The sequence below is a fragment of the Vicia villosa genome, linkage group LG2 (genome assembly GCF_029867415.1).
Source record: "Vicia villosa cultivar HV-30 ecotype Madison, WI linkage group LG2, Vvil1.0, whole genome shotgun sequence".
In the NCBI taxonomy this organism is placed as follows: Eukaryota; Viridiplantae; Streptophyta; class Magnoliopsida; order Fabales; family Fabaceae; genus Vicia; species Vicia villosa.
The window spans coordinates 204,324,072-204,336,866 of NC_081181.1; the positions used below are offsets into that span (position 1 = coordinate 204,324,072).

The window sequence follows — 12,795 nt, forward strand, 5'->3', positions numbered from 1 at the left end:
TAGAATAGGCTAAAAGAACTCTCAGATTCAAACAAGTGCCTAAATCACTTTCACAGATTTCCACAAACGATGCAACAAACGGTTTAGCATGATACAAACACGTCAAAATAATTGATGGTCTCCTGCATATAGTAAACAATGGAAAGCTTTCCTCACAATGGTTAAGGCTAAGCCGATCCAACAAACAATGTACCATAAAGAACTTCTATTAAGAATTTACTAACACCTTAAGTTTCATTGCACACATTAAGAGTTTGAGTTTGAAATTTCATACCTGCTTTGTTACTTATTGAAAAAGAGAGTGAAACTCAAAAATTTTGAACATTCACTTACTACCACTTTCATACATGTTGCTTCATTGTTGATACTTCGCTTGAGGTTCTCGCTTTGTTATGGGACTACTTACTCTAACTGGGAAAAAAAACTAAAACTGAAAGAAGCAACGAATTGCAAAACTTACCATATCTTAATTCAAACAAAACAAGTCATAGTGACCACTACGGTTCACTAGAGTCTAGATCAGATAAACAGAAAACAAAACAGCAGTCTTATCATCAACTCAATTACCAACACAAAACAATTTTTCACTCACTCGTACATCTCCTCTCAAATCTCAAACAAACATGGCATCAATATCATCATCAATATCCGCCTCATTATCCTGGCCTTGGTTATCAGCCCCAGCAGTACCACCTGCATCTGCACCTGTACCCGTGCCTGCATCCCCCCCAACAGGAAAAGGGTTGGTCTCCGGCCAACCACAGTAAGTGAAGTAGCTTTCCCTGGTTGGGAAAGTTCTCTCTTCAGGAGCTACAGACAGGTTCCTGAATTGTTGCTGCATAGCATCGTGCAGAAAGATCTGGGACCTCTGATTTGCTTCAAACATAGCGGAATAATAATGATGGGCTACCAGAGGGTCAAAAGGGGCTGCACTACCCTGAGGGGGTGCTGCAGAAACGGAAGGTCCAGCTGGAGGAGGATCGGTTGCTTGATCCCTGTAATATGGCTTCGCACAAAATCTGTCAATAAAAACATCATCAATAAAAGTGTTAATAACGTGATGTCCCTGTGCAGGAATTTCCACTCCGGCGTCTTTACAAAGACCCATAATCAATCCAGGTAATGGCAACACACATTTGGCATTAATGCCATGTTGTGTGTCACTCAAAGCAGCTCGTCGCAATTCCTGGGAGAGGATGAATGCGACATCAACAGAGTTTTCCGTCATGATTGTGGTTATTAAGAAAGCCACATCAAGAGGAATGGTGGTGACATGAGTCCTTGGTCGGATGTTGTAGAGGATCACCGACAGAATTCCCCTTGCTGAAACCTTTAGATCCTTCCTGTTGTAGTGAGTTGGATTCCCTTGCCGACTAAGCTCTGGTCCTCGCCCCCTAGTACAAATGTTCTCCGTCATCAGTTCCACAAAGTCGACACAATTGTTGACATTCTGCCGGTAGAAGCATTTTTCATTCTCACCCAATTGGAGTGGTTCCCCTAAGAATTCACTGATTGACTCTCTGTCAAACGCCACAGTTTTGCCTCTTACATAGGACTGATAAGAGTAAGCGACAGATTCATCAGTAGTCTTAATTGCATTGGCATAGAATTCCTTGACTATGTCATAGTCAATCACTGTGTGTGGTTCAAACACTTTTTCCCATGCTTCATTCAAAGATTCATTACTACCTTGAGAAAATACTGCTATTGCTGTTTTTGCTTCGAAGAATCGGTTTTGAGAGTAAAACCTTTCCAGAAATTTTTCTTCCAATGTGTTCCAATTTGTCATCACTACCTCGGGTTGATCCAGATACCAATCCTTTGCCTTAGATAGCAAAGAGTGTGGGAACAACCTCTTAAATAATGCTTCCTCATCAGCTTGAGCGACACCCGTAGTACCCGCTAACTCATAGAATCGAGTAAGATGCGTGTACGGGTCTTCATGGTCCAATCCGGCGAAAGGACTTGCACAAATCAATTGTATGATACCGGTCTTCAGTTCTGTCGGTCGCCCGTTGGCGGCAGTTCTCGCGAACTGAGGATTGAGTCTTGGACTATTAGCACATGGACCATTAGCAGCCATGTTGCCAACAGTAGGTTGTATAAAAACTTCCGGTTCTTCCTCCGTGAATAGTTCGTGAAAGAAGAATCCTTCTTGCGACTCGTCAATGGTTTCAAGTTGTTGTGACGATGTCGCGGTTGCGTTGTCTCTTGCTTTTGCTATGTTCGCTCTTTTTCGTGCTTTGCTATTTAACCTCCTAGCGGTCCTTTCGATCTCGGGATCAAAAAGAAGTTGATCGCTAGAAACTTTGCTGCGCATACACAATCTTCTGCAAAACTAGCAAACACGTGAAACAACCAAATAGAGAAAATAAAAATTAAAACTCAAAATAAGAACTATTGCAATGCATGCAATATTGACACCAATCCCCGGCAACGGCGCCAATTTGTTGAAAGTATTTGTGGGTAAATATTTTCTGTAATATATCGTATCCACAGGGATTGGTTAATATCACTGCCGTTCTATAGTTGTTTATTTTGAGTTAAGAAATTTGGTTTGGCTTGTTTTATACTAATAATAATATCAAAAGCAAATAATAAAATAAAAGCAAGTAAAGGACTTTGTGTTAACAAATAAAGAAAGATGTTGAGTCTTTAGGGTTCATCAACCTAATCCTATACAATTATCAATTAATTCACAATAGAACAATCCTTTGAATCATTATCTTCACTTATCCTCAAATAAGATTCCATGTCTGCAAATCAAATTAGATAACTTTTACCGGTATGAGATTCGATCTCTCCAAATCACAATAACGATAATAGTAATTAAGAACGATAATTATGAAAACCCAATTACAATTCCATCTCTGCAAATTGCAATTGAATCAATATAGTAACCTAGGGCAAAAGTTAAATCCTTTCTTTCGATCAAAGATTCAACAATGATGTAAATTAAAAGCAAGGTTTCTTATTGATAATAAATTCAAACAATTGTTCACAGGGATTAATCAATGGTAATGTATATTCATAGGTTAACTACTACCTTAGACTCAACAAGAGGGATTTAGCTCTCCATAGACATGAAGAACATACAAGAATCAATGGAGGAATTCATCTTCATCAATAGAATGCCTTCAATTGGTAAAGAATCCACCTTCTATTGTTATTCTCAGCTTCAGAATCAGATAGCTCTCCTAATTTCGCTCCCACAAAAGTATATCTCACCACTTGGAAACTAGGGTTTTAAAACAGAACTTTTGGGCTTTTAACGCCGAGGCCGCGGCGCGGCAACGGGCTGGCGCGGCGCGCCCCTCAAACAGAGATGTTTTCGCGGCGCGGCAACGGGCTGGCGCGGCGCGCCCCTCAAACAGAGATGTTTTCGCGGCGCGCCTAAGAACTCTCGCGGCGCGCCCTTTGTACTTTCCATCTTTTTCTTCAGCCTTTGAGACTTCCAGCTTTCTTTCCTCCTCATGTTCTTCTTAAGTTCTTATTCAGCTCAAAACCTGCAACAATAACACCCACAAGTGATTCGATTTGCTTTACGCACGAACTAAACTTATTCAGTTCAATTCTTAAGAAAAACCTATGGATTCATCACATTTTTGCATTGGTTTAGAGAAGAAATCACTTATATTAACACATGAATTTACCATTAATTTACTCCTAACAGTTACACCAGTTCTTGAAGGATCAAATTATCATTCATGGGCCAGAGCGATGCGCAGAGCCTTGGGTGGAAAAATGAAGCTCGAGTTTATTGATGGCACCATACCAGTTCCTGAAGATGATTCTGATCTTTCATATCGCGCATGGAACAGGTGCAATATGTTAATTCATTCTTGGATTGTCAATTCTGTATCTGAATCTATTGCTCAGTCGATTATTTTCCTTGAGAATGCTGTTGATGCTTGGAATGATCTTAAAGAACGTTTTTCACAAGGGGATCTTGTTCGAATTTCTGAATTACAACAGGAGATATATAATTCCAAACAAGAATCCAAATCAATTACAGAATTTTACTCTACATTGAAAGTTCTTTGGGAAGAACTTGAAATCTATATGCCTATGCCTAGTTGCAGTTGTCGCGTTAGATGCTCATGTGAAGCTATGAGACAAGCTCGCAAGAATCATACCCTTCTTCATGCTGTTCGCTTTTTAACTGGTCTGAATGAGAATTTTTCTGTGGTTAGATCCCAAATCTTACTCATGGATCCTCTTCCCAACATGAATAGAATATTTTCTATGGTTCTTCAACATGAGAGACAAGGGAATTTCGTTTCCACGGATGAATCTCATGCTTTAATCAATGCCGTAGGATACAAGAAACCGCATGCTAGGAATAATAGCTCTCACTCTTCCGCTACTTCAAAATCCAAAGTTTGTACACATTGTGGCAGGACTGGCCACACAATCGATGTTTGCTACAGAAAACATGGGTTCCCACCTCACTTTGGCAAAGCTTCCATGACCAATAATGTTGCTGCAGCTGAAACTGAAGATAGCAGCTCCAATAATAATTCATCTCATGCCAATAATGCTCCTTCACCTGTCATCACTCAGGATCAATATGAGGCCCTGATGAATCTTCTTCAAACCTCATCAAATAATCAAGGTAATATCTCTGCTTTGTCTAACCAAGTTGGCTCATCCACAAGTCACATGTCCCTACACAATGAAGGTAAATCTCATGCTTTTGCTTACAAATGTTGCTCTGTGAACTCTTGGATTATTGATTCAGGAGCTAGTGACCATATTTGTTCATCTCTATCTTGGTTCCAAACATATAAGATCATTCCACCACTTAGTATCAAACTTCCAAATGGTCAAACTGCTTTAGCTAAACACATTGGCTCTGTCAGATTTTCCTCTAATTTTGTCATTCATAATGTCCTTTACATTGCTGAATTTTCTGTGAATCTTATTTCAGTTTCACAATTATGCAAACAATGTCGGTATAAAGTGAGTTTCACTCATGAAAATTGTTTTTATTCAGGAGGCAACCACTCTGCAGATGATTGGTTTGGGTGATAGCTTTGAAGGACTGTACCACTTAGTGCTCAAAGATAAGCATGGCGATGTTCATGCTACTTACCATTCATCAACCAGCAATTTACCTGATGTTGCCCTATGGCATTTCAGATTAGGTCACCTTTCACCAAGTAGAATGCTATCTCTTCATACTGCTTTTCCTTTTATTGTTGTAGACAAAAATGCAGCATGTGATGTATGCCATTTTGCTAAACATAGAAGAACTCCCTATAGTTCCAGTTTCAATAAATCCAAAATTCCTTTTGAGATGATTCATTTTGATGTTTGGGGTCCCATTGCTATTAAGTCTCATCATGATCACTCTTATTTTTTAACTGCGGTTGATGATTTTAGCAGATATACCTGGCTTATTTTAATGAAAGCTAAATCTGAAACTAGGCAAAATGTCATAAATTTCATCAAAATGCTTGAAACCCAACACAATTCACAACCTAAAATCATTAGAAGTGATAATGGCCCTGAATTCATAATGCCCCACTTTTATGCATCCAAAGGTATTTTACACCAAACAAGTTGTGTCGAATCCCCTCAACAGAATGGTAGAGTTGAGAGAAAGCACCAACACATTCTCAATATTGCCCGAGCCCTGTTGTTTCAAGCCAATATTCCCAAAACCTTTTGGTCTTATGCTGTTACGCATGCTGTGTACATCATGAACAAAATACCTAGTCCTGTCTTAAACAACAAATCCCCACACCTTATGTTATTCAATCAGGAGCCTGATCTTCATGCATTGAAGGTTTTTGGTTCTTTAACATATGCTGCAACCCTTGTATCACATAGGACAAAACTTGATTCTAGAGGAAGAAAATGCATTTTCTTGGGTTTCAAGCAAGGCACTAAGGGAGTGATTCTTTTAGATATTCATAACCATGACATCTTCATTTCTAGAAATGTCACTCATCATGAACACATTTTCCCTTTTAACCCTGATTGGAAATATTACCCTAGTGACCACACCAAAAATCACCAACCTGTCACACCTACAATACAATCTGTCCCTGAATCTAATTATGACGCTTCCCAAACCATTGATGTTTCTTATGAAGATCAGAATTCTGTCATACAAACAACTCATGACAGTTCCAATGACATAGTTCCCCATACTGATAGTTCTACTAATTCTGGTAGGAACAGACATCCACCTGCTTATTTGAAAGACTATGTGTGCAGTACTTCGAGCAGTCACTGCATGCCTTCATCTACAGGTTTACCCTATCCTATATCTTCTTTTCATTCTTTTAATTATTTGTCCCCTAACCATAAATCCTTCAGTCTATCTGTTACTCTTGATCATGAGCCAACAACTTATGAAGAAGCATGCAGGGATGAACATTGGGTACAAGCCATGAATTCTGAATTAGAAGCTTTAGCTATCAATGGCACCTGGAAATTAGTTGATCTTCCACCCAATGTCAAGCCTATTGGAAGCAGATGGGTATACAAAATCAAACACAAAACTGATGGCACTATTGAAAGATATAAAGCAAGGCTTGTTGCAAAAGGATACAGTCAAGTAGAAGGTTTGGATTTTTTTGATACTTTTTCACCAGTAGCAAAATTATCCACAGTTAGAATACTTCTTGCTGTTGCAGCCATCAAAAATTGGCATTTACATCAGCTAGATGTAAACAATGCCTTTTTACACGGTGACCTAGAGGAAAATGTCTACATGAGTGTTCCTCAAGGGATTACTTGCAGCAAGCCCAATCAAGTTTGTAAACTTGTCAAAAGCCTCTATGGACTTAAACAGGCAAGTAGAAAGTGGTACGAGAAACTCACATCACTGTTGCTCAGTCTTGGATACATTCAGTCAAATTCAGACTATTCTATGTTCTCATTGGTTAAGAATGGTCATATTACAATATTACTTGTTTATGTTGATGATGTTATCCTCGCAGGAACATCATTATCTGAATTTGATCATATTAAACAAGTTTTACACAATGCCTTCAAAATCAAAGACTTGGGAATCTTGAAATATTTCCTTGGCCTTGAGGTAGCACATTCAAAAGAAGGTATTGTCATATCTCAAAGAAAATATTGTTTAGATTTACTGAATGATACTGGATTATTGGCTTCAAAACCAGACGATACACCTCTCAATCCTTCCATAAAATTACATCAAGACAATAGCAAGCCTTTTGAAGATGTTACTGCTTACAGAAGATTGATTGGTAGATTGCTATATCTGAACAATACCAGACCAGATATTGCACTTGCCACTCAGCAACTAAGCCAGTTTCTAAAATGTCCTAGTCAAGTACATTATCATGCTGCATGTAGAGTAATCAGATACTTGAAAGGCAACCCTGGAAAAGGCCTCTTGTTTCCAAGAACGTCACAATTGCAGATTCTGGGATACACAGATGCAGATTGGGCTGGATGTGTTGATTCCAGAAAATCTACATCTGGTTATTGCTTCTTCATAGGAACATCTCTTGTTTCATGGAAAGCTAAGAAACAAAAGACCATTGCTCGATCATCTTCGGAAGCAGAGTATAGAGCACTTGATGCAGCTACATGTGAGTTAATTTGGATGCTCTATGTTTTGAAGGATCTCCATGTCACTTGTTCCAAGGTTCCAGCCTTGTATTGTGACAATCGAAGTGCTATTCACATTGCTTCCAATCCTGTTTTTCATGAGAGGACAAAACACCTTGAAATTGATTGTCATCTTGTAAGAGAGAAGATCAAGCAAGGAACATGAAGTTGCTTCCAATAGCCTCTGAAGAACAGTTGGCAGATTTCCTAACAAAGCCTTTGACCACAAGCAAGTTCAAACACTTCATTTCCAAGCTTGGCATGATTGATATATATCATGCTTAAGCTTGAGGGAGGCTGTCAAGCTGATTTTTCTTACTGAGTTACCCTTTTTCCTAAATAACTGAATGTTAACTAATTAAGTTAGTTACTATTTTTTGTTTTAGAAAAGTGGTTACTTGGTAGTTAGTTAGTTAGTTACAACTACCTTCCTATAAAAGTGCATCTCATTGTAATAACAGGTTATCAAAGTCATAATGAGATAACAGACCTTTATTCTCATCAGTCTATTTTTCTTCTTCTTCTTCCTTGATACTTCAAGATTCTTTCATGGAGTTTTCTACCATTTTCATAGTGCTGCAGTAGTTCAATGAACTCTGCACAGTTTCTCAACATATATATATATATATATATATATATATATATATATATATATATATATATATATATATATATATATATATATATATATATATATATATATATATATATATATATATATATATATATATCATCCCTTACTTTATCATCATAACTTCTATATTAAAATAATAGAAAATATATTTTGCTAGGTTAATTTTGTCTTAGATTGGTCTTTACGTTTCCTCAAAGTATTTATTAAATTCTAGAAGAAAAAAAACTTAAATAAGTTCAAAGCAAAAATACTTAAAATGACTAGAAATTATACCAAGAAACATGCAATGATATAGATTGTTATCAATTGTCATTAAATCAAACATCATCGCATTATGTCATCTTTTATTTAAAATCAATCTACTATTTACACAAAGCATATTAATAAATTAAAAATAATCCAATAAAGTTAGGATCGTTTGTTTCAGTTTTTTTAAATGATTTTTTATTTTTGTTTAATATAATGTACATATTTTTTAAAAAACAAATTAAAAAATTGATTTAAATAATTTTTCATAAGATATTATTTTAAATATTTTATTCTTTTGTTATAAATTTTTTAATATTAAAATTTATAAAAATAGTTAAATTTAAAACTTTTTTAAATAATTTTTTCAAAATTATATTATTTTGAAATATTTAATAATATATATTTAAATTACTGATGTATAAAATTAGTCTTTCAACTTGTACAAAGATAAGTTCTAAAACTTTTACTATTAATTTTTTTTTTCATATATCTTTTTTTAAAATAAAACACAATTATATTTTTAAACTAAACATTTTCAATTTGGCTGACTGAAAATTAACTGGACAAACATAGTTGCATTCCCAAAATTTGAGGTAAGTACTATAGTCCTTATGTTTTTCGCAGCAGAAAGAATTCTGATCCCAACCTCATGATCCGGATTTCATGCTATAGAGATAAATAAATCTGAAAACATTACCTCGAACAAAATGAGATATATCTACATTATTAAACCTAACAAAGGAAAACAAAACATGGCCCCTTAAATGTTGAGTACCAAATGATCATTGATTCTGGGATAGCATGGCCATACCCATTCTCTTATGTCAGAATTATAGGGCTGCCACATGCACCATGTGGTCCTGGAAAAGGTTGCTGTGCTATATATTAAGGTCACCATAACTTCAACAATAAAATAGTAATAATCTCTTTTTTTTAATTAAAGTTGGATCTCTAATTCTCTACCAAACATAATGCAAAAGTTTACAATATAATTAATATTTGACTTTAAAAAAATATCTTGATGTTAATGAACTCTAATTACATACCCACAAGTAATTTAGAAGATTCCACCCAAATTGAGAGTGTGTAACAAAGTTAAGTAGCCGCATCTATCAACCCTAAATAAGGCTAATGTAATTTATTGCACACTAATTTGGTTCAAAACCATTAGCAAACAATTTCAGCTAATCTTGAATTAACAATTGTTTTAAGGTATTAGATGTAAACTTTCAACAAACAACGTCCTTCACGTTGTTGAAGTTTCACAATCTAAAATCTTTGATTATGACTCTCCATTCTTTAAAGGGTCACCACCATAATTCCATGCCATCATTTCAACTCATAATGTCCACAAAGTTGAACCGTACTGTAGGAAAAATATCACTAACTACAAACCACTTTTTTTCAATCTATTTATTTGTCGCCATTTCCTTTCATTCAATCAACATTTTTTTTTATAAATTAAATCAATCCTCACATGGAGGGAACAAACTTGAATACCCAAATAATAAATAAGACAATGACATCTTTCAGCCTAAATTTCAAAAGGAAAGTCACCTCTTTCACTTCCTTAATTCCTGATTCATGTTCTTTTGCCTCACAATTCAACCATGATTTAAGGCTTTTCTTATATTCCACAAATCAAATCTACCTTCATAAAGCAAATATTGTTAAACTAATCACTTTATTTCAAATTCATAAGTTTTTAATGAAAATAATCTAGTAGTTGAAATTTCACTCTTAAAAATAAATAAATAAATAAAATGTTACAGATTCAAATTCATAAAGTCCCTACACAGCTACTAAATTATTAAGTGGGCTAATTTAACTAAACTAATTGATCGACTTTTAAGGAAAAATAAAATAAAATAATTAACATTAAGAAGAAAAAGAGTATCAAAGATTATACCACTACATATTCATATGATTCAAATATAAAATTAATAGTAACACAATTTCACTGCTATATATAAAGTCATCAGAAATTTACAAAAATCAGATAAATCTAAACATCTGGTTCGACTTCGCCTCCCCAGTCATAACTTTACCCATATAAGCTCATTCAAACTTTGAAATATAAAAGAAGAAAAATATTTAACATTATAAAAATATATTTCTATATAATATATATATTTTTCTCTGTCATTATATATGATAATGAAATTCCACGTCAGCATAATCTCCAATCCAAGCGAACCTCAGGGGGTCCATGCACGTGCTGACTTGGTTTCCTGAACGAAACAATGTGACTACTGACCATGAAAGCGGTTACACGTTCCGAAACTCTAACATCTTCCATCTTTAATTCCTGCAACCTAAGCACGTACTCCGGCACGTGCACTAGGTCCCACACAACGCATACACCTCCGGGTTTCATCACTCTAACCATCTCCGCCACCGCTCTCATCCTCTCCGCCGCCGCCTCCGCCGTTTTCTGTCCGTACTCTTTCCCTACCGTATGAACAAACACACCGGAAACCACCACATCGAAGTAATTATCCGGAAACGGTAACCTCCGCGCGTCTCCCTCACGACACGTAACGTATTCACCGACGCCTTCCATTTTCGCCGACCGGAGAGTCGACAGAGTAGTCCGTTTCGATCTGTCGAGACCGACGACTCTGCCGGAGCTTCCTTCTTTCTTCAGCTGCGTCGCGACGGCGTTGAGGAGGATCCCGCGGCCGCAGCAACCTAAATCGAGAGCGAGTTTCACGGAGGACCAGTCGTGAACGGCGGAGACGATCCTCTGTGCCATGTCGTAGTGAAGCGGAATGGCGGAGTAAAAGAAATTCGCCGCCGCGAAGAAAAGACACACCGCGGAGAGAGCCGTAACTGAACCGGTGAATCCCGCGGCGAATCTGGCGACGGCGGTGCCGGAAATTACTCTCTCGAAGAAACCGCAAATTGAATTAAAGTAAACCAAATAGAGAACAGATAACACAGACAGTAAAATCGCTTGACATAAGAGGAAAATTAGGGTTTGCCATTGCTCCATTCCGTAGATCGAGTTCATCTGCGTCCATTCCTTGCTATGATTGCTTGATTTTCCCATAATGATTCAATTTCAGTTTCAGTTTCAGCAAGTGGCTGAATTTGAATTTGAATTTGAATTGAGATTTTGTTGTTTCTATATCTGCAATATAAGAATAAGAATATCTTACATAAATTATTTGTGAAATTGATATATATTTGAATATGAATGTGGCACTTACGGTTAAGAAATGGAAGCTTGAGAATCAGATCCAAATGTGAAAAGAAAGAAGTGAGTGACAGTGGAAATGAGTCACTGATAAGAGCACAGTTGTTGATTCTTCTTTTTCTTTTGTTTTGATTTTGAAAGACGCGTTTTGATTCGTCGTTTATCTCTTTTTTATTGTGTCAGAGCAAAACGGCGAGGCTATTCTGCGTTTAGCTTTAGCATCCTTCTTGTTAACGAGACTGAGGAATTGTACAAATTTTGAGAGATGGAAAATGGGAATGGGACCGACCTTGTTGTTGGGTTTGTTTTTAATTTTTAGGATGGTATACAATACAACGAAAGAACGTGTTTTATATGTAATTGTATACGGCGGTGTAGGTTTAAAACCTCTTTGAAAGTTTGAAGTTTGAAGGGGTTTACCGGTTTACCGGGTAAAGAGGTTGCTGAGTGGGAAGGGAGCTGTTTTTTTTATTGGGTCGTTGTTACGTTGGTAAGCCTGCAATATCAACTTCTGAGATAGTTGTTCATAAAAAAAAACTTCTAAGATAGTTTATTATAATTTGATTTTATTTTAATAATTTTTTATTTTCATTGAATATGAGAAATATCTGAGTCTCAAAACATCCTAAAAAAAATTATAATTTTTTTTGTATAAAAGTGAGACATTATCTTACACTTTACTTTTGTTTCAAATTAAATAATTCATTTTTTCTTAGTTGGAAATTACAAAAATGTTTTATGGTAAATGAGAATTTGTTGTATTTTACTCATTTATTTTTTATAATTAGAGTTTTAATATTAAACTAAGAATGAGATTAACTTGTGCCTAAAGAAACAAAGTTAAGAAAAATAAAAATACTAAGAAATGAAATAATGTGTATTAAACGTTTGTAAAAATCATTACACAATTTACAAGATAAGTTAACATTTTTCTTTTTGACACCAAAAAAAATGACTTTTGACAAATGTGCGGTCCTTTAAAAAATCATTTAATTGAATAAAATGGTACAATTAATAGTATTTATTAAATATTATTATTTATCAATATAGTGGATAATTAAACAAAATTTATTAAATTTAAATACATTAGTTGAATGCACATGATTGATCCTAATAA

The 12,795-nt window shown here is 35.7% G+C and overlaps 1 protein-coding gene across 1 annotated transcript; it reads right to left on the reverse strand.

Moving 5' to 3' along the window:
- Window positions 1–10,414: 10,414 nt before the first annotated feature.
- Window positions 10,415–12,030, reverse strand: LOC131653663 (uncharacterized). The gene is made up of 2 exons (XM_058923917.1): window positions 11,692–12,030; window positions 10,415–11,612 (listed from the first exon to the last, which is right to left on the reverse strand). Exon 2 carries the CDS (start codon window positions 11,529–11,531, stop codon window positions 10,650–10,652), a length of 882 nt encoding a protein of 293 aa, XP_058779900.1. The 5' UTR covers window positions 11,532–11,612; window positions 11,692–12,030; the 3' UTR covers window positions 10,415–10,649.
- Window positions 12,031–12,795: the final 765 nt, after the last annotated feature.